The sequence below is a fragment of the Phyllostomus discolor genome, chromosome 6 (assembly GCF_004126475.2).
Source record: "Phyllostomus discolor isolate MPI-MPIP mPhyDis1 chromosome 6, mPhyDis1.pri.v3, whole genome shotgun sequence".
NCBI lineage: Eukaryota > Metazoa > Chordata > Mammalia > Chiroptera > Phyllostomidae > Phyllostomus > Phyllostomus discolor.
The window spans coordinates 169,028,532-169,051,344 of record NC_040908.2 but is presented as its reverse complement, the minus strand read 5'-3'; the positions used below and the strand labels follow the sequence as shown (position 1 = coordinate 169,051,344).

The 22,813-nt window shown below is 63.1% G+C and overlaps 1 protein-coding gene across 6 annotated transcripts in view; it reads right to left on the bottom strand.

Moving 5' to 3' along the window:
* The window catches only part of NADSYN1 (NAD synthetase 1), a 38,316-nt gene that overhangs the window by 13,276 nt on the left and 2,227 nt on the right, over positions 1 to 22,813 (bottom strand). For 3 of the 6 annotated variants that reach the window (XM_028503884.2, XM_036029837.1, XM_036029836.1), the window contains exons 3-21: positions 22,675 to 22,791; positions 22,299 to 22,352; positions 21,843 to 21,932; positions 18,133 to 18,184; positions 16,986 to 17,074; positions 16,701 to 16,818; positions 15,799 to 15,930; positions 13,430 to 13,504; positions 12,470 to 12,594; positions 11,936 to 11,984; positions 11,375 to 11,477; positions 10,806 to 10,974; positions 10,092 to 10,227; positions 9,058 to 9,164; positions 8,176 to 8,307; positions 7,696 to 7,765; positions 4,525 to 4,653; positions 3,784 to 3,960; positions 2,520 to 2,756 (exon numbers count right to left, since the gene is read on the bottom strand). In XM_028503884.2, the coding sequence (XP_028359685.1) occupies positions 2,706 to 2,756; positions 3,784 to 3,960; positions 4,525 to 4,653; positions 7,696 to 7,765; positions 8,176 to 8,307; positions 9,058 to 9,164; positions 10,092 to 10,227; positions 10,806 to 10,974; positions 11,375 to 11,477; positions 11,936 to 11,984; positions 12,470 to 12,594; positions 13,430 to 13,504; positions 15,799 to 15,930; positions 16,701 to 16,818; positions 16,986 to 17,074; positions 18,133 to 18,184; positions 21,843 to 21,932; positions 22,299 to 22,352; positions 22,675 to 22,791 (1,975 nt within the window). In that variant the 3' untranslated portion in view covers positions 2,520 to 2,705. Of the gene's footprint in view, positions 1 to 2,519; positions 2,757 to 3,783; positions 3,961 to 4,524; positions 4,654 to 7,695; positions 7,766 to 8,175; positions 8,308 to 9,057; positions 9,165 to 10,091; positions 10,228 to 10,805; positions 10,975 to 11,374; positions 11,478 to 11,935; positions 11,985 to 12,469; positions 12,595 to 13,429; positions 13,505 to 15,798; positions 15,931 to 16,700; positions 16,819 to 16,985; positions 17,075 to 18,132; positions 18,185 to 21,842; positions 21,933 to 22,298; positions 22,353 to 22,674; positions 22,792 to 22,813 lie in introns of those variants that run through there. The other 3 variants (XM_036029834.1, XM_036029835.1, XR_004904055.1) reach the window with 3 other exon arrangements.

Sequence of the window (22,813 nt, the reverse complement as noted above, 5' to 3'; positions counted from 1 at the left end):
TGAGTCACAGGGCTGGTGCCCCCGAGGCCCCTCTCCTGGGTGTGCAGATGGCCATCCCCTCCCTGTGTTTCCACACAGCTGTCCCTCTGAGTGTCTGTACCCTGATCTCTTCTTACAGGGACCAGCCAGTCTGGACTGGGCCCCACCCTGGTGACCTCATGCCCACTGGCCACCTGCAGAGGCCCTGGGCCCTGGCCAGGCTGTGCTCACAGGCACTGAGCACTCGGGACCAGTCTCAGTGAGGTTCCCTCTGAGACGACGTCAGACTCTGTGACCGACGGTGGAGTGAGGGTCGAGAACCCAGAAACCTGCGAGGGGTGGACTAAAGTCCCCAGAGTGCCTGCTTGTGACAAAAGCAGTCAGCAGGCAACACATGTCTCACATCACTGAGGCCCCTTTGGAGCCCACCTGAAGGAACCAGACACCTAACAGCACACCTGACCTTGAACCTCATGGCTGTGTCTAACCACTTTGGAGGACCACGTCCCTCAGGCAGGAAGTGGAGGAGGACAGCTCAGCCCCAGGGGTCCCAGGATGCACTGGGTGCACAGCATTTCCAGTAAATGTCCCCCCCACCTGGGAAGACTCCCCCCCCCCTGCAGCAAGCCCGTGTCCGCTCATCTGCAGCTGGAGGTAAGTGAGGGTGCGGCTGTCCCGATGGGCCCAGTAATGGGTTGGGGAGAACAGGGGCCTTGACCGTGAGGGAGAAGGACAGGCTGGCCATGCTCTGCACCTCATGGCCCCTCCCCCAGGACGGAAGCTGCAGGGGAGAGTGAAGACCTCTTCTCCTCTCCATTGTCCCCGTCCCCCTGGGTGGTCACAGCCCTGGGCTGCCGCACCTGCTCCAGTGGCCTGTCCTTCCTCATCCGGTGGAAATAAAGAATATTTGAGTCCCACGATGTAGTGGGAGCCCTCATGGAGGTCATGGGCCCCTGATCAGGAAGCCCCTCTGTGCCCATTGGGACACGTCTGTCCCTCGAGGGAGCCCTCTGCCCCCCGGCCCTGCACGGCAGCCCCACGCTTGTCCCACAAGCTCAGGGACGGGGACCCCAGCCCGGCATGTGTCAGCCCGCACCCCCCGGAGCCTGTTGCTCCCTGGGGAGTTCTGAAGAGGTGGCAACTTCACGGCACGTGTCCGTGATAGGAAACCTTCCACTCATGAGCGCTCAGCGGTGACCGTGATTCCGGCTGGCCTGTCTGTCCTGTGGCAGTGGGAGGCGGAGGCGGCGCTGACACGGGCACAGCACACAGGGGTCCCTGTGGCTGCAAACAGAGCCCGCCCGTGGCCTCTAGCCATGACGAAGCTCTGGTGCCCGACAGTGGGTGACCACGGAGGTGGCCGTGTCCTGTGGTCTGACCTGGCAGCCGGCACGGCGCTGGCACCTGGTGGCATCTGGAGTGATGAAGAGGGCATCTGCCATCGCAACAGCCCTCGAGCCCCACTTCACGATCACTGTCCTTGCCCAGGCCACCACAGCACCCCCCCGTGGATGGAAAAGCCGCCCCTCCCTCGGCACATCCTCCGGGGCCACAGGGAGACCAGCAGAACCAACGGGGGGACGTAGGGGGCCGATGGGCAGGGGGGATGGCGGGGGCAGGGTGCGATGCGGGCGGAGAGAGGCTCCCACAGGCTCCCGGGCAACAGAGGCGGGGGCTGCTCATCTGCTTCAGGCCGGCCTCCGGTCGGGGACAGGATGAGAGTGGGGGGCATCGGGTGGGTCGGTGTCAGACCAGCGTGGATGTGCCGGGTCGTGAGGAAGGGCCGGGCCGTGCCGTGCAGGCAGCCCGGGGCCCTGGACGGCAGGCAGGCGTCCCCGGAGCCCCAGGAACCCTGAAGGACCAGTCTGTGCGCCCCGATCCGCACACCCGTGCCCACAGAGACCCTGCGGGATGCCGCTGCCGAGTCCCGGGCCACCTGAGGCCACTTCCCTGGCCTCGGCCCTGTGCCTGTTCTCACTCTCACTCAAGAACATATTTGCCCGTTGAACACCTCTACTTTTCCTGTCCAGCAATTTCGCCTCCCCCTGTGTCATCGTGGGGTGGGGTTTTCGGGGTGCTTTTTGTGTCGGGTTTGCGGACCACCCGCCTGCCCCTCGCACTGCTGTGCGAGTCCCGACGGGGCAGGCTGAACAGGCATTTTCATTCACGGCGGGCCGACCGGAGGGCGGGGACACTGGCCCCGGGCACGCCGTGGCTGGACGTCCGCCCTGGTGGCATGGGACGGAGGGAAACCGAGGTCCCTGCAGGGTTAGGTCCTCAGGTGGACGACGACAGGGACCCGGGAAACAAGGCGTGGGGAGGAGCCAGTGTGGGGGAGGGGGACAGTGACAAGAGCCCTAAACAAGGGCGGAGGAAGGACAGGGGGAAGGCCACATTGCAGACTGTTGACAACAGGCCCCGCCCTGTCCCCTCCGGGTCCTGGGCCGCATGGGCCTCGGGGACCCTCGGGAGCACGTGGGCGGAGGCGCTGGGGAAAGCACTCGCTTCAACAGTGAGTTAAAAAAAATCACATTCTCTTCATTTCAACTTTTTTTTTTTAAGGAACCAGCTTCAGAGGTCCCTCCCCTTCGGCACGTGCGTGAAACAGGACTTGCTGAGGCCCTGCCTGCTCGGGGCAGGGGGGCTGAGCTGCGCTCGAGGTCCCCCGCGGGGCCCACGTCGCCCACGGGATCCCGGAGGGCGGGGAGCCCTCCGCACGGCCGACGTCAGTCCGCGCCGTCCAAGTGCTGCCGCTCCCTCCTCTCCAGCTGGAGCACCTGGCGGGAGAAGCCCCGTGAGGACGCAGCGACCCCTGGCTGACCCCAGCATCACGCCGTCAAAGTGCATGCATGAGTCCCCCCAGGAGAGCGTGGCAGCCACGGACCAGCCCGGGAAACCAGGCGATCGGACGGCATCGCCCAGGCACCCAGGGTGGTCCCTGTGCAGGGACCAGCCTGCACGGACGGCCACCACCCTCCCGCGGTGACTGCGGGACGACAGGCCTGCAGGGGACTCTACCGTTCCCTGGTGTGGCTTCTGGGGCGTCTGCATATGTCCATCTCTGGGCGCACAGCCTCCAAACCCCATTCCCACCCTGGGGGGACCCTCGCTGACACACCCTGGTGGGGACCCAGCCGAGCCTCTCGCCGACTCCTTGTTGCGGGCGGGGCCACGGAGCACAGTGTTACCTGGCTCCCGCCTCAGTTCCCACCTCGGTCCCTCAGGGACGCCTCCCGTCACCAGGTATGACACGGGCTCCTCCAGCGCCCGAGTTCCCTAGCTCAGCCGTGTGCCCCACGGGGCTCATCACGTCCAAGGCATCCTGGGCTCACTCTCAGCTGCCCTCCCCCTCCCGTCAGATTATCACAAGCCGGGGGCGGTGGGATCTAACTCGCTGACCCTCATGGAAAAGGGAAGGAGGCGAGAAGGGCCTATACCTGCTTCTTGCCTTGATTCATCAAATCAGCGCCCCCTTGACTCACTCGGAATTAGTTAGAGAAGAAAGGACACGGGGTGCCCTGGGAGCTGAGAGGCCGTCTGCCCGAGCCCAAGGCCCAGGAGTGGCTGTGGTAGACACCTCACTCATAGTGTGATGTACAGCTTCTTGTTTTGGGGTACGCAACCCCCACAACCACAGCGTGGACCAAAGCAGCCCACGCCGAACTCTGACCGCACGCCCACGGGTCCCCGTGCAGAGCGAGGGGAGACCAAACAGGACCCCCCGTCTGCAGACGAAGCCCACCCATGCCGTGAGGCTGCCTCGGTGGACACCGAGCACCGCGCAACCGCCCTGGGCCCGCTCACCTGGCCTTCGATGCACCGGAACTGCCAGGGCCAGCCGGCGCGGTAGAGAAAGGGCCGCAGGTCGAACCTGTTGTCGTCGGGGCTGTAGCTCTCGGCGTGGTAGGCGGGCGTGAGCGTGGTCATTTTGTGTCTGTTCGTGGCATACTTGGAGAAAAACCGCTCCACTTTGTCAGCCACCTGGTGGGGGCGGGGACACGGGGGGCGTCACGGTCTGATGGGAGGCCGAGGTTCTTGCCCGTGTCGCGTAGGGCGGCGCCAGCCGGCAGGTTCCCCGCTGCACCGGAATGTCCCAGAGGCGGCAGGGACAGAGCCAGAGCTCGGGCCAGGGCAGCAGGCTGAGCTGCAGCCACGTGGGCCCTGATACCCGCGCCCCAGAGACCTGCACCCATCCCGGGGGGATCTCTGCCACCAGGCCTCCTGGCGGTTCTCGGGCTGCAGCCCTCGCGGGTGCGACGACCAGCAGACAAGCAGTGATGCCCTGACCTCCGCGTCACACTCTGCCCCCCAAAGGAAAGGCGCAGTGTGCTCCCGGAGGCGTGGCCGAGCCCCGCTCCCCCGGACTTGGCCGGCCCTCGGGAAGGCCCGAGCTGGTGAAAGCTCGGAACTGTGCCGACGTGTCGTGTGAGACGGAGCACAGGGGCCTCAGGCCACGCTGTGCCTCCAGGGCCCGCAAGTCCAGCCCACTCCGCCAAGGCGCCCGCCCCCTGCTGCCGTCCCCGCAGCACATCCGGCGCAGCGCACCTGTCGGGGGGTGAAGGTGTCCCTCCACATGTGCAGGAGCTTGCAGAACATGCTGTAGGGCCCGGCCTTGGCCATCTTCCGGAGCCTCCCGAAGACCGACAGCTCCGAGTAGGTCATGCCCATGTCTTCCTGCAGCGCGGAGGGGGCGGCCGGTCAGGGCGGGAAGGACGCGGACAGCTCCGGCGTGGGCGGGAACCGGGGCCGGGGAGCGGGGCTTCCCAAAGGGCCGGGGGTGGACGCTGAGGCCTCGTCCGCCCCCAACACAGATTGGCCAGTAAGAAAGTGGCTTTCGGAGAACACGATGACCACACATCCGGTTTTGAGGACTGCGATAGGCCAAACTGTGGCCCCTCAAAAGATATATCCCCAGCCTAAGCCCCGGAACCCACACACTCGCTTCAGTGGGGAAAAGGGTCTTTGCAGACGTAATTAAGGATCTCAAGGTAAGGTGACCCTGGATTTGAGGTGGGCCCGAAAGCCAACGGCAGGTGTCCCCAGCGGGGACAGAGGGGAGAAGATGGAGCAGAGGCCGTGTGAAAACGGGGACAGTGGTTTCAGTGATGTGGCCACCAGCCTGGGGACACCCGGAGCCCCAGGAGCTGGAGGAGGCAGGAGGGGCCCGCCCCCCAAATCTTCAGGGGGAGCTGGGCCCCGCTGACCCCTTGATCTCGGACTCCGGGCCTCTGAGTCTGAGAGAAGGCAGGTGTGTTGTTGACACTGGCCAGTGTAGAATTCTGTTACAGCTGCCCAGGGCACCCATACGAGGGCCCACCCCAGGCCCGGGCCCACCCCAGGGAGCCCGCCTTCCTCAGGGACAGCTGACTCAGAGAAGGGGAGGGCTCACGGAAATCGGGCCACGCTCGGGGCTGTGGGGGCCTGAAGCCCTGGTGTGCACCTGACCCTTTTGCAATGTTGGCTCCCATTCCCCCTCAATTCCTGCTCCCCCCAGAATGTACAGTCAGGGGGAGATGGTGGCACTGGTGCTTTGTGACACAGCAGGACAGCCCTCACCTCTGGCTGGGGTCTGTGGGGCCCCCGGTGATGGGCTCTGGATCCTGCGCCTGCCACCCACCCTGCCTTCCCTGAGGCCTCAGCGCCACTGTCACCTCCTTGGGAGGCCTGGCCTGACCCCCACCCGAGGGACACTGCCACCCTCAGGTCGCCAAGGTTGATTTGGGGGGCAAACTCGGAGCCATGGGGGTCATCACGGTCACTTCCTGCTGGTCCGTCCCCTCCAGGGTCCTGACAGCATTTTGGGGAAAGCGACCGTGTCTGCCTTGTTCCCCTGGGGTCCCCAAGCACCAGTGGGCTCCGGCGAGGACCACCCTCATCGCTGCCCCTGGTGAAGGAGTCCTGTCCCGTGTGACATCTCAGTCCCTGAAGTCCAACAACAGGCGAGGGCCTTAAGCCCCCACTTCCAACAAATGGTAGAATGAGACGAGAAAGTTGCCGAGGCGATGGGAGGCCTGGACACCGGAAACCACCCGGACCTCACGGACGCCTGCAGAGCCTCGGCCGACGGCTGCCACACTCTCCCCATGGTGGCCCCGGGACGGACCCCACATAGCCCCCCGGCGGGGCCGTGGAACTGGCCTCGGCCAGTGGGAGGACCTCAAAGCCCCACAGACCAGGACGGAACAGAATCACAAGGTCAGCAACAGAAAGGAAGCTGGGGAACTGACAAGGGAAAAAGAAATGAAAGATAAAATTCACTCCTAAATAGCCGACGGGTCAAAGGAGAAAGCCGAGGAAAATCGGAGCGCGTTCTGAGATGAACGAGAAGGAGGACCCGGGACACCGAAACGGAGAGGCCGCTGTGAGGCCGGTCTGAGACAGGCCACGGCTGCACACACCTGCGTGTACAAAGTGACCCAGATCCACGACCTGACCTCCCACCTCCAGCACCGGCACGGGCGGTGGGGGCGGGGTGCGGGGAGCAAAGCAAACCTGAAGTGCGAGAGAAGGGACATCCCGCCGGCCGGAGGGGGAATCCGAGAAGCCCAGAACGGAAACTCAGCCGACACAGCCCAGTGACGAGACGCCAGCTCAACGGGCCCCCAGAGGAGCTCAGAAAACAATTCCACTCACAGCAGCACCAAAAGTCAGTCACCTAAACCCGCAAATTTAACAGAACAAGTGCACGCTCGCACGCTCGCACTCTGAAAAGCTCGGCCGGCGCCGGAAGATGTTAGCAGAGGTCGGCACACCTGGAAAGATACCCGAGGTCGGGGCTTGGAAGACTCAGGGTTCCCGGGGTGGCCACGTCCACCTGACTCAGCCCTGGAGCCTGTGCAGCCGCAGCTGCAAACACCCAGCTGGGTTTCCTTTCTTGGGCGGAAACTGACAGGCGGATCTCAGGATCCGAGCAGAAATTCAAGGGACCCGGAATTTCCAAAATTGCCTTCAAAACCAGGGACAAAGGGGCAGGGCCCGCATGTCCCGGTCTCTGAACTCGCCACACCGCTCCGTGGGAACACGGGCAGTCCTGGTGCAAACACAGCCCGCGGATCCGTGGAGCAGAAGCCAGAATTAAAACGCGAGTCTACACAGTCAACTGATTTTCAACCACAGTGCGGAGGCAATTCAGTGGGAGAAACAACAGTCCCGGCAACAACCCAGGCTGGGACAGCCGGACGTCCCTGTGCAGAGGGACGGCCCCGCCTCCCTTCCTCCCGCCGCTCACGAAAACTGACTCGACGAGGTCGCAGCCGGAACAAAGGGCTGAACCCACACAGGTCTTAGAGGAAGATACAGGAGCAGATCTTTGTGACCAAAGGGGCCGGAAGCAGGAAGGCCAGTTGTCACGGATCTTACGGCAGTCCACGGTCCCTCTCATGAGTGTCCACTACAGCCGAGAGCCACAGCCTGGGACCCCAACCGGCCGGATCGGTAAAGGCCAGCCCGAGGCACACGCATCTGTGGGGTCACCCACAGCGCATGCAGACACCCCTCACCCACGCTCACCCTTTCCCCGGCCCAAGCCTCCAGACGGCCGAGTCAAAATGTCAAAGGCCAGTAGCAGACCGACCCCGAGCCCGGGCTCCAGGACAGATACCCGGTGCCGGCTGGAGGTTCCCTGGGACAGAAAGGAGGCCGTGAGGGAGCCCAGCCCAGACACGCCAGGAGCAGGGAGGCAGGGCAGAAGCGTGGTGACAGAGCCACCACCGTTACCTCGTCCGTCTGGGACACCTGTCCCTCGGCCAAGGGCTCCAGCTCTGCAGTGGCTGGCGCGGCCAGGATGCTGCGGACAAGACACGCAGGTAAGTCACGGCCGCTGGGTGCTCATTAGCTCAACAGACACCATGAAAGCACCAGGCTCTGCCCTCCACGCGGCCACGGGAGCTGCATCAGAACCCCCAGGCTCAGGATAGCAGGGGAAGGGGGACCCAGGGACAAGGGAGGTGGCAGCCGCCTGCCCTGGCCTGAGCCAAGGGGACTGGGGCACGAGAAGGAAGGAAGAGGGTGTCTTGGTCGGAGGCTCCCAAGAGCCAGCGGCAGGCAAGGCTGTGTCTTCAGGCGGTGGGGACTGAGGGGCATGGGTGGAGCAGGCGAGGGTGGCCCGTGCTGCGCAGGGACAGGACAGGCACTGGACAGCTCGGGGCCATGGCCGAGGCCCCGGCCCCAGCCCCAGGACGGGCGGGCAGCCCTCACCGCTGCAGGGCGGGAAGCTGGAAGCGCTCGAGGCAGAACTGGACGAAGGTCCGCAGGTCGGTCTTGCTGATCCCGCCGATGGGGTTGATGTCCGCGCTGGAGCAGTCGTACTTGGTCAGGTAGCCCAGGAGGCTGCAGCGAGGGAGGACACAGGGTTCCATGCAGCTGACCTTGGGGTCTGCAGGTGCCGGGAATGGGGGGCCTGGGACCCCGAGGCTGGCTTCCCCCAGGGGCCCGTGGAGCCCGAGCTTGGCACTTGGGAGGGGAGTTACTTGGGCTGGGGCAGACTGTGTGTGGGGGGAGGAGCTCGGGGCTTCGGCGCACACGGGGGCTGAGCCGAGGGCAGCAGGGCCACCTGCTGTAGTCGACGAAGAGTGGCCCCGAAGAGGCCCACGTCCCAATCCCTGGGGCCCGTGGATGCTGGACGCCACAGAGCAAAGGGGCCCTGCAGCAGTGACGATGGTGGGACCAGAGAGGAAGCTTTGATCCTGGATTCCTGGGCGGCCCCAGTGCAACCACAGTGTCCGAGAAGCGGAACAGGGAGGCAGGGTCAGAGTTGGAGGGAGCTGTGACCGAGGAGGAAAGTGCCGGCCGGGCCCGGCAGGGCAGGGAGGGTGCACGGGCCAAGGGGCGTGGGCGCCTGCAGAGGCTGGAGGCACAGCCTGAAAAGCCCGGAGCCAGGTGGGGGGGTCGGCTGGGGAGGAGCAGTTTCCTCGCCTGCCATATCTTGAGATGCTGGAGTGTTGGTGCCACCAAAGGAGCCACACGTGTACCCTGAGTGACACCGGATGACGTGACACCCCCACTGTGCCTCGGGGAGCACTCCCCCTCTGAGATGCAGGGTGCTCGGGACCCCCCACCGCACCTGCGGGACCTACACACCTCTCGTCCACGTTGGCAGATCCGAGCACCAGGAGCCCACCCCGTGCGTCTCGGGACCAGAGGCTCAGCTGAGCGAACAGATAGGCGATGACCATCCTCAGCCGAGCCTGGACGACAGGAGGGGGAACGTGACCCTGTGCAGGGCACATACGTGGGGGCGCGGGGCGAACACCACGGCCCGTCCCAGCTCGAGAGAGAGGCTGTCCCCGAGCACCCTCTGGAAAACAGAGAGGCAGAGACGTTCGGCTTTCTAGCGTGCAGAGAGGATGGCCAGCAGCCCCGCGTGGGCGTCTGGGGTGCCGCATCTCCACGCACCCCTGTGCTCTGCGGCGGCCCAGGCAAAGACAGGAGAGCCCAAGCCTGGGGCCGGGTGTTGGGGGCGGGACTGGGCTGCCAAGGCAGCCAGGGGGCATCTCAGCCCCTCGGCCCACTCCCATCACCCCTGGCGCTTCTGGAGGAGAGGAAGGACACCAATGTCCAGCAGGAGGGGGACCAAGAGGACAGCACCAAGCAGCTGGACCCCCCTCTGCCTCCAGGACCCCCCTCTGCCTCCAGCAGCCCCCAACATCCAGCCCAGCGCCCATGAGGCAGGCCACTGGGGGGCAGTGGCTGAGCCACTCAGCAAAGGTGCAGACCACACACACACGCATGCATTCTTGTGCACACTCACACTCCTTCCCACCAATGCACAGATTCTCACCCACTCATCCATGCACACACATTCTTACACACTCATGCACTCACCAATGCTCACAACCCACACATACAATCACAATGACAGCCACATCTCACTCTGAAACTTTCAGTCATGCTCACATGTACTTTCACACATGCATACACATGCTCAGACACCTCACACCCTCACACACACCCTTGTGCACAAGCATGTACTCCTGCTCCCACCACACTCACTGCCACACTTACAAATACCTTCGCCACACAACCCCTCAGACACCCTACTCTTGCACACTTACACACACACGCTCATGCTGCCTCACACGCTCACACACGTACATGCACACACGCAGACCCACCTGCACGTTCTGCAGGGCCAGGTCCTCCCTGCCGCTTCCCCCGTGGGCCGCGAAGCACGGCCTCTTCCCTGTGACCAGGCTGAAGATGCCCAGGACGGCCTTCACGGCGGGGTCGATGCCGAGGCCGATGTGGTGGCTGCGAGGCGAGAGGGCGGGCGGGGCAGGCGTGAGCACACAACAGCACACGCGTGCCCCGGAACTCGTCATGGTGACCATCCCCGAGTGCACGACTCAGCGGCATCCGGTGCACCCACATGGCTGTGCACCCACCGCCTCTGTCTCACTCCGGAAGGTTCCTTCACTCCGGGAGGAGACTCGAGAGCTGCCACCACCCGCTCTCCTCGTCCAGCCCCCGACGACGACGAGCCCGCTCCCGCTCTCTGTGGCCTTGCCTGTGCCGGGCGGGGCACAGAAATGACCCACACCGCGTCCTCCCTGCGTGTCTGGCCCGTTCACACAGCCCCGTGTCCTCAAGGGCCCTCCACGCCGCTGCGGGGGTCAGGCCTGCCCACGTCAGCCCAGGCCGCCCGAGGCTGGGACACTGGGATAGGAAGGAGGAGGAGAGCAGACAGCTTGGATTCGGGGTGAAACGGATACGTGGGCTCCCTAGAACCTGGCTCGAGCCCAGAGGCAGCGAAACCACAAACTTGGTCGCAGGCGCGGCTTCCCATGGTCACAGCCACCGGCCTGTGCCACCAGCAGTGACAACTCTACCTTCCGATCTGCTGGGCCAGGTCTCTGGCCCTGTCGCTGGTCTCCTGGGAGGAGTTCTCGCTGGCCATGTAGCAGGTCGTGAGGACGCGCCCGCAGAGCTCGCGGGGGTCCTCGGGGGTGTAGCTGGCCTGGTTCACGACGGCCCGGATGTCCGCCAGCACCTCCTGGTCTGCAAACGGCCACGCGGAAGGTCAGCGGCCCCTCGCTGTGCAGGAGCGTCCCTCTGCATCGCCCCAGGAGCCTCGTCACATGAGTAGAGTCACCCCACTTTTTGGATCTGTCACTAGGGGATGTCCAATGCCAAGATACATGGTGGTGGATTTGAACTTGGCCTGATGTTCAAAGCTCACATTCTTTGTACCAGGCCTTGCCGGCGAGAGCAGCGGCAGACGCCGGCCCAAAGCCCTGGGAAGGGACATGGAAGGCCTCGCTGTGCCCGGGCCCCAGGCCCTGGGCATGATGGGGACATCTCGGCAGGGCCCGCAGAGCCTCCTCCGCCCGTGCCGCCCCCACCCCGGGTCTGTCCCCTGCTCCCCTCATGGGCAGCCCGAGCCCCCGACACCACCTACTTCCATTCTTCACAGCCTCGCAGACCTGGTGGCACATGGAGTAGACGAGACAGGCGGTGGCCGCGCTGTCCACCCCGCCACTCAGGGGCAGGAAAAAGCCTCCCTGGAGCGGGCCAACCAAACGCAAGGGTGAGCACAGCCCCAGAGAGGGTGAGCACAGCCCCAGAGATGCGGCACGCCCAGAGCTCAGCCCCCACTTCATCCACAAAACTGGTGAGCACCCACAGAAAGGCTCACAGGCGTCCGAGCTCCCACTGGGGGAGGGAGGAGGAGCCTGGGGCACCCCACTGTGCATTTCTAGAGGGCAGAGGCCTCCCATTGAGACAGCGCATGCTCCATGGTGAGTACAGCTGGGCAGGAGCTGCCAGGCCACACACAGAGCCAGACCGTGGTGCCCTTCGGCCCCCAGCTGGGGTAGACCAGGCTCCCGAGGAAGCCAGAGGAAGACATGCTTTGGGTTGCTTACAGTTTAAAACAAAACCACTATAAAACCCGCCATAGAGCCAACGCAAACCCACTGGCAAAGGAGTGGTTTCGGCTGGTGAGACCCTGCGTTCTTACCTGTTGGCTGCGTCTTAAAAAGTCCCAGAGCCAGCAAGCGGGTCCGAGGCTGGGGAGAAACGGTGCGGGGAGCGTTGGGTGCGGGAAGTGCCGCCCTGGCCGCAGCTCCTGTGGGGCAGGCGCCTGGGGACTGGGCCGGTGAGAGCCGCCGGCAGCACTGGGCTCTCGGGACGCTGGCCCCTTTAAGCACGGAACCGAACGGATGCATTTTAAGTCTCAGAACAGCCCTGGCAGACAGGTCCTGCCTTTGGTCCCGTTTGAAACGGGGAAACTGAGTGAGATGCAGAAAGGACCGGACAGAGCGTTTGTCTCAAGGTCTCAGTGTGAGGGAGCGTCCGAGCTGGGGGCGGCACAGGGTGGTGTGGCCGCAGCGCCCACGCTCTCGGCCCCGGGAGGCGCGGCGGCCTCCTAACCACGCGGCTCCCCAGGCGGCTCCTGAAAACCAGCCACGGCGTTTGCTCCGTGCGGCGCCTGGCGCAGGGCAGGGTGGAGGGGGCAGCCCACAGGCCCCTCCTGCGTGGGAAGGCCACCCACCTGATCTCCTCGCCGATGCTGTGGTACTTCCACTCCACGGGCTCGGACAGCGGCTCCAGCAGGTCCTCGTGGCACGAGAGGGCAAAGTCCACCTTCACACGGGGGTAGGGGCTCACCCTGCTGGCCTGTCGATGGAGAGTCACGACCAATGATGTCCCCTCGGCACCGAGACCGTCACAGGGCCCAGACAGGGACCGAGAGCCGGCCTCTGTCAGCCAGTGGGACGTGCCCAGCACAGCCGCAGAGGGAGACCCTCCACCCAGACGGTCACAGTGTGGGCGGGGACATGGAGGGGTCGGAGCCCTCAGGCACACGTTGCTGGTCAGAATGCAAGACGGGGCAGAAAGTGATCAAAGCAAAGAAGGACCACGTGGCCCAGCCATCCCACCCCCGGTATGTGGTCCGGAGCAGTGGGAGCTGAGCCCGCACCCAAACGTCGGCGCGTCTTCCCGGCAGCATATTCGCCGCGCACGAGGGTGGCAACTCCCCGTGGCTGTCCACGGGTGAGGGGACACGCACAGTGTGGCCTGCCCCTCGGTGGAATATTACCCGGCCACCAAAAGCAATGAAGCCCCGACTCTGGCCACAGCAGGGGTGGGCCCTGGGCACACTCTGCTCAGTGGGAAGCCAGCCACAGCGGACCACGCGTGGTGTGAGTCCCTGCACAGGGACCGTCCAGAGCGGCCAGATGCACAGAGACAGGCAGCAGAGTGGTGGCTGCCCGGGGCGGGCGGGGGCGAGCGGTCCGGGTTCCTTTCTGGGGTGCTGGAATGTGCTGACACTGACAGTGGTGACGGCTGCCTGGGGTGTGTGTGAACGCTCTAAACCCCCCACCCCCCGAGTCAAGGGCTTAACCCAGCGACTCTGTGGCACAGACCTGGTACCTTGATGACGCTGTCATTTAAAAAATAAAAACGTTTCCGGGTCTGCGGCCGGCATCCTACTGGGGCATCCACGTACCGCCAGGTTTCGAGAGGAAATCTCTGCCCTGTAGCTTCTGACGTCTTCCAAGTCCAACGTGGCGGTGAGGACTTCCTGGGGGAGGGGTTTCAAAGAGAAAATGTGACTTCCTGGTTTTTCCACTCACACGTGTGATTGGACCACTTCAGTGGGTGTGCCAGAGTGCTCAGGGATGGGTCTCGGCTTCCGAGGCTGGGGCAGGGGCTGCGTGGAGTCTAGGGGCCCAGGGAGAGGGGAAGACCGTTGCCTCCCCAAAGCTGTGCCCTCTTGTTGCCACTAGAACCTCCGTACAGGACATGATTCTGTCAATAAATGTCTGCTGCGGGCTTGTGAGACAGCTTAAAAAGGCACACGGGAGCAAGGGCCCCTTTTGTGCCTTTGAACGCAGCTGTGTGGAGATGCAATGGCTGGAGCTGCCGCAGCTGTTTTGTGACCAGGAGGAGAGGCACTCTGAGAATGAGGCCCACAGAGAGGATGGCTGAGCTGGGGAATGGCACAGAGGTGGAGCCAGAGCCCTGTGACCCATGCCAGGGTCCTGGCCCCAGTGAGCCACCTGTGTTACAGGAGGTGATGCTTCTGTGTCTCCTACCCCAGATAAAGTTGGGGGGGGGGGTAGGGAATCTCTCACTTGCAATATATGGCAGAAAAAACAAAGGTTTTAACTTGCAAATGTATTCCTTCCTTTACAAAAAAATCCTAATCAAATTATATTACTAGAATGCTGTGTCATTACACATAAGGGTAGGACACCTATGGGTGACACCGGATGGCTGTGGCCACCCCGCTCCTGCCACTAGGCCTGTGGACAGCTGCCTCTGTCAACCCTGGGCCTGACTCAAGCTGCAAACACCCATCAAGAGAAAGAGAATAAGGCGCTCACGCATTCTTCGCTTCTCCTGTCATTTCCCAAGAGGTGGGTCACCGAAGCCACCATGCTTCTGACAAGACAAAGCCTAAGAAAGCGTGAAGCCACTTGAAAACAAAGAGACCCTGGAGGGCGTGACCCTCCTCACGAGAAGAAGGCTCCATCCCACTTCTCCCCACAACGAGGTCGGTTTGCAGACGGACATGAGATGCGTGTGCCCGGCATAGCTTTGTGCTCGGTGCAGGGTAGCCGGTGGGACAGCTGCGGTGACCCCACGCGCTGGTTTCCCTGGTCACCTTAGGCAGACCATGGAGGAGGTGGCGAGACGGCACTGCCTTTGGCCTGAGGGCAGGGACGCCACCTCCATCCCTGAACACTGGGGCAGAGTCAGAAAAGTCCAGCTCGCAAGGCCCCCGGGGAACGTGAGGCAAAGGTCCTCCGATGCTGGCGTGCGTAAGAATCACGTCGGTTGTTGCCATGACTCAGGACCCCCGGGCGCTGATTTGGAGGCCTGGGTGCGACCTGCACACCTGTGTACCCTGGCATGGGGGACCCCGCCCCACCTGCCGGTCAAGTCCATGCCAAGGCACCTGCAGCTTTGACATGAGGCCGAGTGTCCGGTCCAAACCGACCTGGACGAAAGGAAACGCAGCCACTTGCGTGGATTCGATCCGTCCATTCAAACCCTTCCTCTTTGTCGCGGTTAATCCTGAACACAGGGGGCCTCTGAGGGTGCTGTCACTCGGACAGCAGAGCCCAGGGGACAGTTAGGAGGCCTTCCTCGGGGGACCAGTGTGCCTGCTGCTGGAACCCAGTTCCAACACTGGTCCCCAAAGTACGAGTGCCGAAGGCAGCTGGGTCCAGAGACCGTGAGGGGGCTCTGTCACCCGGACAGATGGCCCCAGCCTAGGCCCAGCCCGCCCACCGGGGCCCAGGGACCCCCCGTCGTGTGTGCATAATCAGAACCCACGTCTGTTTGGGGCAATGGCCACCGTTTTCCTTCATTCTGGCTCCACAAAAGCAGAGGTGAGAGCGACACAGTCTCTACAAGGACCTTCTCGTCTGTCCGCTTAGCCCGTGTCCTGGCTTCCAGTGGCCGCCAGCCGTGGAATGATCCAACATGCCCCTCACAGGCTCGGGGGAGGGGACCATGGTCGCCCACCTTCTTGCTCCTATGACGCCTCCCCCACTCACCCTGCAGGGAGACTGTGCATGGGGCGGGGTCCCGCTCCCTGGGTGGCGCACAGGTGCGGCTGATAAACTGCTGTGGACTTTATCTGCCCCGTGTTGGGGGCGTGTGCAGCGTGGGGACTGTCCCTGTAAACTCGGGTGGGGGCTCCTCTCCCACCGAGCAGGTGCAGGGAAGCAAGCAGGAAGGACACCCCCAGGGACCCACACCAGATCCCCCGGCTGTCGGTGGGGGAATGAGAAGACGGGCTCTTGGAGCAGCCCTGGCTGGGAGGGGACTGCCCCCCGCCCCCCACCATGCACACGGGCGCCTCACCACATCATCCAGGGAGAACTGGGAGCCCTGCGCGAACACGCTGCCGTTCATGGCGATCATGGCGCAGCCGTCGTAGTACAGCCGGTCCCCGTCACAGCCCTTCTGGTTGGCCAGGAGGTAGATCCCTCCGTTCTGGAAAACGCGGAGCCGCCGGCTTGCGTCACCTGGGCCTCCGCCTGCCCCTGCGGCCCGCAGACCCCTTCCCACCAGCTCACGAGCAGTGTCCCCAGCAGGAAAGACACGCACACGCTCGGGGAGGCACACAGCCGTGCGGCGACCATGCCCTTGGCCTTCCGGGGCCCCAGGCGTGACGAGCACGTCTACGTCCCCCCCGAACGGCCCCCCAAGGCAGGCGCTGGCACCTCCGTCAGACAGGAGGGGTGCGTGGGTGCAGAGAGGACGGATCCAAACCCGAGAGTGACCGCTGAGGCAAACCTGTCCCGTGAGTGAGCGCACAACGCGGTTCTCACGGCATCGCCGACAAGAGTGGTGACCACGAGGGCGCTCCCTGAGCTCCCCCCGAAGATGCCAACGGGCAGGCGGCATGGCCCAGCTCCCGGTCACTGTGTCACTCACTTGTCCCGGACACAGTGTGGTGGTCAAAGACCCGGGAGCCCTGAGGCCACTTGTCCGCTATGTGCCCGCAGACTGCTCTGGGGGGGAATGACCACAGCGCCTGCCTCGGGGGTGGGGGAGTGGCCTTGAGGGCTGGACGGGGTTGGGCAGGTGCACTCCCGAAGAGGAATGAGAGAGTGCCTGTGGGACCCGGGCCACAGCCACAGCACCGAGTGGCTGTCACACACAGGCCACGCCCTGTGCTAGGCACAGGGACTCGCGTGTGCGTGAAACTCAAAGCGCCGGCCTAGGTACCCGAAGGCTCCCGTGCCCCAGCCCGTGCCCACCTTGGTGGTAGCCATGGTCACCAGGTCCACCCTGGCGTGGGCTTTGCGCAGCACGTGGTGGCTGCCAGAGGCGTTGGTGAAGATCTCCACGCCGTCCAGGCCCATGTCGATGTGCGGGCTGCGGGCAGAGGGGGTGACGAATCAGACGGGCAGCATCCCCAGGCCGCCCCCCGAGCCTTAGCAGCTCCCGGGTGTCTCCAGAGCCCCGGGCCAGGGCTCCGGGATGTCTGCCAGTCCCCAGCGCTCCCGGTGAGGGCAGGGGGAGCGTGGGGCGGGGGGACTGACCTGTGGGGCATCCAGAGCTCCTCGCAGATCTCGCTGCCGATGCAGGTGTCCTGGGTGGCCAGCACTGCGTCCCCGAAGGGCACGGTCTCCTGCAGGCGGGGGGCAAGTCCACACGGCACTCCTCAGCCGTCGCCGCCTGGGCCGCCTACCGGCCCAGGACCCTGGGCGTCTCTCAGAAGACTTTCACGAAGGCCGGCGATTTGCTCTGTGCCCCGATGTGTCCTGTACCTGGAGTGTGCCCCGCCCAGGTGGCCGGGCGGCAGCTGGCACCTCCCTGCTGACCCGAAGGGCCTCGGGCCACACATTCTCGAGCCAGGAGCCAGGCTCGGAGGTGCCATGGAGCTTACGTGGCTGAGGGGCCCTGGCTCAGCTCTGGACGTGTCCACGAGCACGCATGGCCACCGTGAGCGTGGCTGTTCACAGCAGCCGCCCCCACTACCAGGGGCTCCTCCTGGCCCGGCATGGCACTGAGCACTTTCTCGGCGTTGTCTGCACACCTGACGGTGTCACTAGGACATAGCCCCGCCCCCTTGTCACAAATGACCCAGCTGAGGCCTGCGAAGTCCCAGAAACCTGATGAAGGCCGCCCAGCTCCTGCGCGGCAGGCCCAGATGCAGCATGCAGGCGCATCCGTCCTCAAGAGCCACCTCCATGAACCACGAGGGGCGGCCACGTCCAGGGCAGGGCGGCACCTCGAACCCACGGCTGCCGGGGCCAGTTCCTGCAACCCGTCCTCAGCCAGGGGCCATGCACACACACACACACACACACACGCACACCTACACACTGCACTCTGGGTCCGGATGACCTTACAACGTGCCCAGGGCATTCCGATTCCCTTGGGAGGTGACAGGTCCTGGCTGAGAACGCCCTCCCCCCAGCCTGAGCCACGCCATGCCCGACTGCCAGTTCAGAAGGGCCTGGGTGGGGGCAGCAGGCGTGACGTAGGAGAGAGGGGACCCACCACTGTCCGGGGTCCTGGGACTCCTCTCCACTGAGAGGGGATGCCCCGCTCTGTTGGCTACCACCCACACACATTGTGGGGGTCCTGTGACGTTGACCCGAAGGCTCCCACCCCACACGGTCCGCCATCGGCCCCGAGCAGCGACGTTGGAGTGAAAAGTGCATTTCAGCCCCCGAGACCCACCTGCTTTGTCAGGTCCTGGAGCATCCGGGGCAGGAAGTACTCCTCCGTTTGCCTGCAGGGGGAGGGCGCGGGCTGAGGGCCGTGTGGGCCCAGGGGCCTCAGGCCGCAAATCGGCGCCACCCCCTCTGTCTCGGCCTCCCCACCTGGGACCCACAGGGAGGTCACAGTTCCCCATTGGGGAATCCGGGGGAAACCCAGAAAGATCACCCTTCATTCACCGGACACACGTTACAAGCCTGTATCGTCCCTGAAATAACAACAATGGTCCAAGGTCTACGAGTCCAACGGGAAGCCGAGCACACACAGAGGCGCAGTCACCTGAGGGCCCCCGCCCCCACCCCGAAAGGCAGCGCCGCCAAAACAGAGGGTTCAGGGACGTGACCTCACACAGGCTGCTGTTACGGGTGCATCACGGAGACACCGCGTTCATGCTGCTTCTTTCTGGGAACCCGCAGGAGCTTCCGGATGACTTCCAAGCCCTCTCTGACTTAAGTCATTTTAAAAAGAGGGGTCTGGCTTCTGTCCCTCACTGATGAAGGGGGCGGGACACCCAGACCCCACTGGCTCGGTGCTGCCCTGTCACCGCACGTGGAGTGTCTGTAGGTTTGCTGATGGTGACAGTCGCTTCTTTTGTTCTGACATTATCTTCTCGAGGTTTCTCTGGGTTCACGCAGGGTCGTTGGCTTTCGCCTGCCCTGGGTGATGCCGGCCCACGTCCCTGGGTCCCAGCTGGCCGTGGATGGCGGTGGCGGTGGGGGCACCTGCCCCTCCTCAGTTTCCTGAAGTGTTTCTCCCAGCGAGGTGGGGAGGCTCCTTTGCCGGCAGCCTTGTGTTCTCTACCACTTCACCTCATTAGCCCCGCGGGCCACACAGGTATCTCACTGGGATCCCAGTGCACCTGGTCCACGGCCACGGTACCGTCTCTCCGCGTAGTTACGGGTTTCCCCCTCTGCGACCTGTGTGCTGGTCTGTTTCTTTCTTTCTTCTTCTTGTGCTTCTTCGATTGGATTTCTTTCTTTTGGCTTTTTCTTACTGATTCACGGAGCCTTGTACATCCCGAACAGTAATCTTCAGCAACACACGCGCACGCGGCACGTACGGCAGGCCGCGGTCCTCAGAACGGAGGAACACGACTACAGACTCCTCTCCCGCCCCAAGGTCACAAAAACACGACCTGGTATCGTCTCAAAGGTCGACACTCGGATCCTTCACTGTAGTGTTTGAGGCCAATGATTTAATAACTGACCGTGCCTGTGGCCTGAGGCCTCCACAAAACCCACAGCACGGCGTTCGGGGGGCTTCTGGGTCGGGGAGCACGCGGAGGTGTGGGGACAGTGGGCCCTGGAGACGGCGTGGAGGCTCCGCCCTGCACCCACGCCTTGCCCCAGCGTCCCTTCCACCCGGCTGTTCCTGCGTCACGCCCTTTCAGAACAAACCGGTGATCTAGCGACTAAATGTTTCTCTGAGTCCTGCGCGCTGCTCTAGCGAATTAATCGAACCCAAGGCGGGGGTCCTGGGAAACCCCGCTCTACAGCCAGCTGACCAGAGAAGCCCAGGTGACCCCTGGACTAGCAGTTGGTGTCAGAAGCGGGGGGTGGGGGCAGGCTCGTGGGACCGAGCCCTGCAGCCGGAGGGGCTGACGCTCTCTCAGAACTGAGTGCACTGCTCGGTGGAGCCACCCTCACAGATCAGGGGAAGCCGGGCTCCCACGAGCGAGCGGCTGAAAGGGAAGGACAAGACACAGGAGCTGATCACGCGCAGGGAGAGGCAGGCCCCGGAACGGTGACGGGAAGGGGTGACCGCCGTGCAGCAGGCCCGGAGCCCTGGCGGGCTAGGATTGGAGGGCGCAGTGGGCCCAGACAGCCGAGACGGAAGGTGACAGGGACGGGACAGCTGGCAGGAGGAACGGGCATGCCAGGCACACTCAGAGCACAGCCTGCGGCTCAGCCGTGGACTTGTACAGAAGCGAGTCCACAAACACCGAGCTGCGACTCCACCTGAAAACCCTGAGGGTCCACGTCAGCAAGACGGGGCGCAGAGACTGAAGGGGGGCTCTCTGGGCCAAGCCCTGTTCTTCCGGAGGCGGAAGGCCCCGGGGGGCAGTGTGTGCGCATCCTCCCAATACGAGGCGAGACCCCGAGGGTCCGGGAGAAGGGAGCAGATGAAATTGGGCGGGAGCAGGGCTGGGAACCAGGCGGAGCGAGTGGCGGTCTGGTTCGCTATCAAGTTCATGGAACTATTTAAGACGTTTAAAACTGAATTTTACATTAAAAAAAGCAGAGTATCTGCACTATACAAAGGAGCAGACCACTGGGGGAATCTCAAAGCATCAGGTTAGCACGAGGAACCAACTGGGACAGAACACACCACACGTGTGACTCCGCCTGAAGCCCAAACCAGGAGGTGCTCCTGCTGCGGGGGGCGGGGGGGGGGGCGGGGGGGGGGCGGAGGAGGCGGGGCGGGGCTACCACAACCCCAGCAGCTGCCAGACACAAAGCACCGAAAACCCGTACTTGACCGATACATTATTCGTACCTCAATAGAAATAATTTACAGTACACAGGTTTGATACAATATTCCTAAATTTGGACTTTTAAAGAGAATTTTAGTCACCTTATTCCCTGATATGCCATTCCCATAATTTGTAAAGTGTTCAGAGCAGGGAAAACAATTTAAAAAAATGTTTTTAAACTAGCACAATGCTGGCACCCAAAGCTAGAAAAAAAGGAAGATCCGGAATAGACATTAGCAACCCGAATCAGAGTTTAATCTGCCACATTCATCTGGAGTTTTTTCCAGAACCGCAAAGAGTTACTTTATAGCCATCCCAACAGATGCTGGGATGACAGGTGACACATTCAACGTCCATGCCCAGTCCTTAAACCCCAAAGTGAGGAGAGCCAGAGCTGGGTACAAATCTGGAACCCAAGCAGAAACGGAGGGAACTTTCCAAGTCAAGTTGGCAGAAAAACACAAACACCCACCATCAAAGACAGCTGCTCTGGAAAGTTTCTAGAACTCACTCCAGAAACGCCGGCCAGCAAGCGCTGTGACGGAAATGGGCCGAGAGGCGTCCGTATGGGAAAGGAGAAGCAAAATCAGTTGTACGAAGCCAGCAGAGTGACTACCAGACACGATAAGGGAACGCACAAAGGTGGCCAGTTGGTTACAAAAGCGACACAGAGGATCCCAGCTTCCTCCCTAAAAATACAGACTGCTGAACCATGACACGCAAAGCTTCCATTTACAGCAGCGGCAACAATATATACATAAATAGGACCGGCCGTAACAAGAATACAGGGCCAGGTTTCTCCACCAGGGTTGACTGTGCCCCCGGGGACATGCGACAATGTCTGGAGGTATTCTGGGTTGTCACAAATGGACAGAAGTCAGGTGGAGGCCAGGGCCACGGTGGGACAGCCCGCAGGAGAAGGACCCGCCCCACCGATGAAGGGCTGGAGCGGAAAAACACTGACGGACAAGCGAAGTGAGCAGCGATCCCCAAGGATGCTCGAGTTTTATGCCGGTGACGAACTGTCTACAGTCTAATCAGCAGCCGCACAACAGCCACACCTAAATGACAGGTAAGGGGCTTTGCCATGCCCCTCCCCCACGACCTGGACTACACCGCCACCCACGGTGCAGATGCATCACACACTCCCGAGGAGTGGTCACCAGGCCACTCCCGTGCCCCAGGAACCCACACTCACCGGCTCCGGGACCATGGGGTAAACCAGCGCAGCTCGCGGTAGTTCCCTTCGTTTGCCAAGGCCACCTTGGGTCTGATGAGCAGGATCTTCCTACAGGCAGGGGACAAGAGTGTCCCTGAGACGGACACTCCGGGTAACGGGGAGCAGCCCTCGGACCCATCCAGCCCTGACGTGGACCACGAGCCCCGACAGGTATCACTCCGCGGGTCTGCGAGGGGCCGGGTAGAAACCCATGCTCCCGAGACCGACCCGGCAACAGGGTCGTGCGTCGCCAAACCCCACCCTGTGGTCTCTCTTTTTCTAGCACCTTAAAAGGTGCCCGCGTGGTCGTGGCAGGGACGGGGGAAATAATGTCACTTCTGCCTGGCGCCCCAAAGACACCTCCCAGGGACCACGTCACAGCCCCCAGAGCACTCGGAGAGCACTCGGGTCCCTGCAGTCCTGGCGACCGCCTACCTGTTGAGAAATATCACCCTGCAGTTGTAGCGCACGTTCCGGTGCATCACGGGCCTGTGGAGAGAGGGGGCGCGTGTGTGTGTCAGCAAACGCATGGATCTCTCTCCACTTCCATCTGAGGCGCTCTCGGGCCCTTGCAGAGAATCCGAGGCTGCGGGGCGGCTTCCTCAAACCCAAGTTAAAAATCCGAGGTGGGTTCTGCCAAGGCACAGACTCCAAGATGGGGCACAGCCTCCTAAGCCGACAGAGAGTCCGTCGTCCCCTCAGGGGTCCTTCCAGGGGCTGCCGCCCTGAGGCTAGGGCAGCCTTGGATGTATCTCGCCCTTGAACTTCCCTCTTTCTGAGCTTTCTTGTCATCACTCCGGTGGGCACTTACATTCCCACATCACAGATGATGTCCTGGGTGACCTGAGACTCCAAGAGGGCAGCCAGGACTTGCAGCGAATGCAAGAGGGTGTCGGACTCGTAGTAGTGATCCCAGCATCCATAGCCGCTGCAGAGGGAAGGAGGGAGGG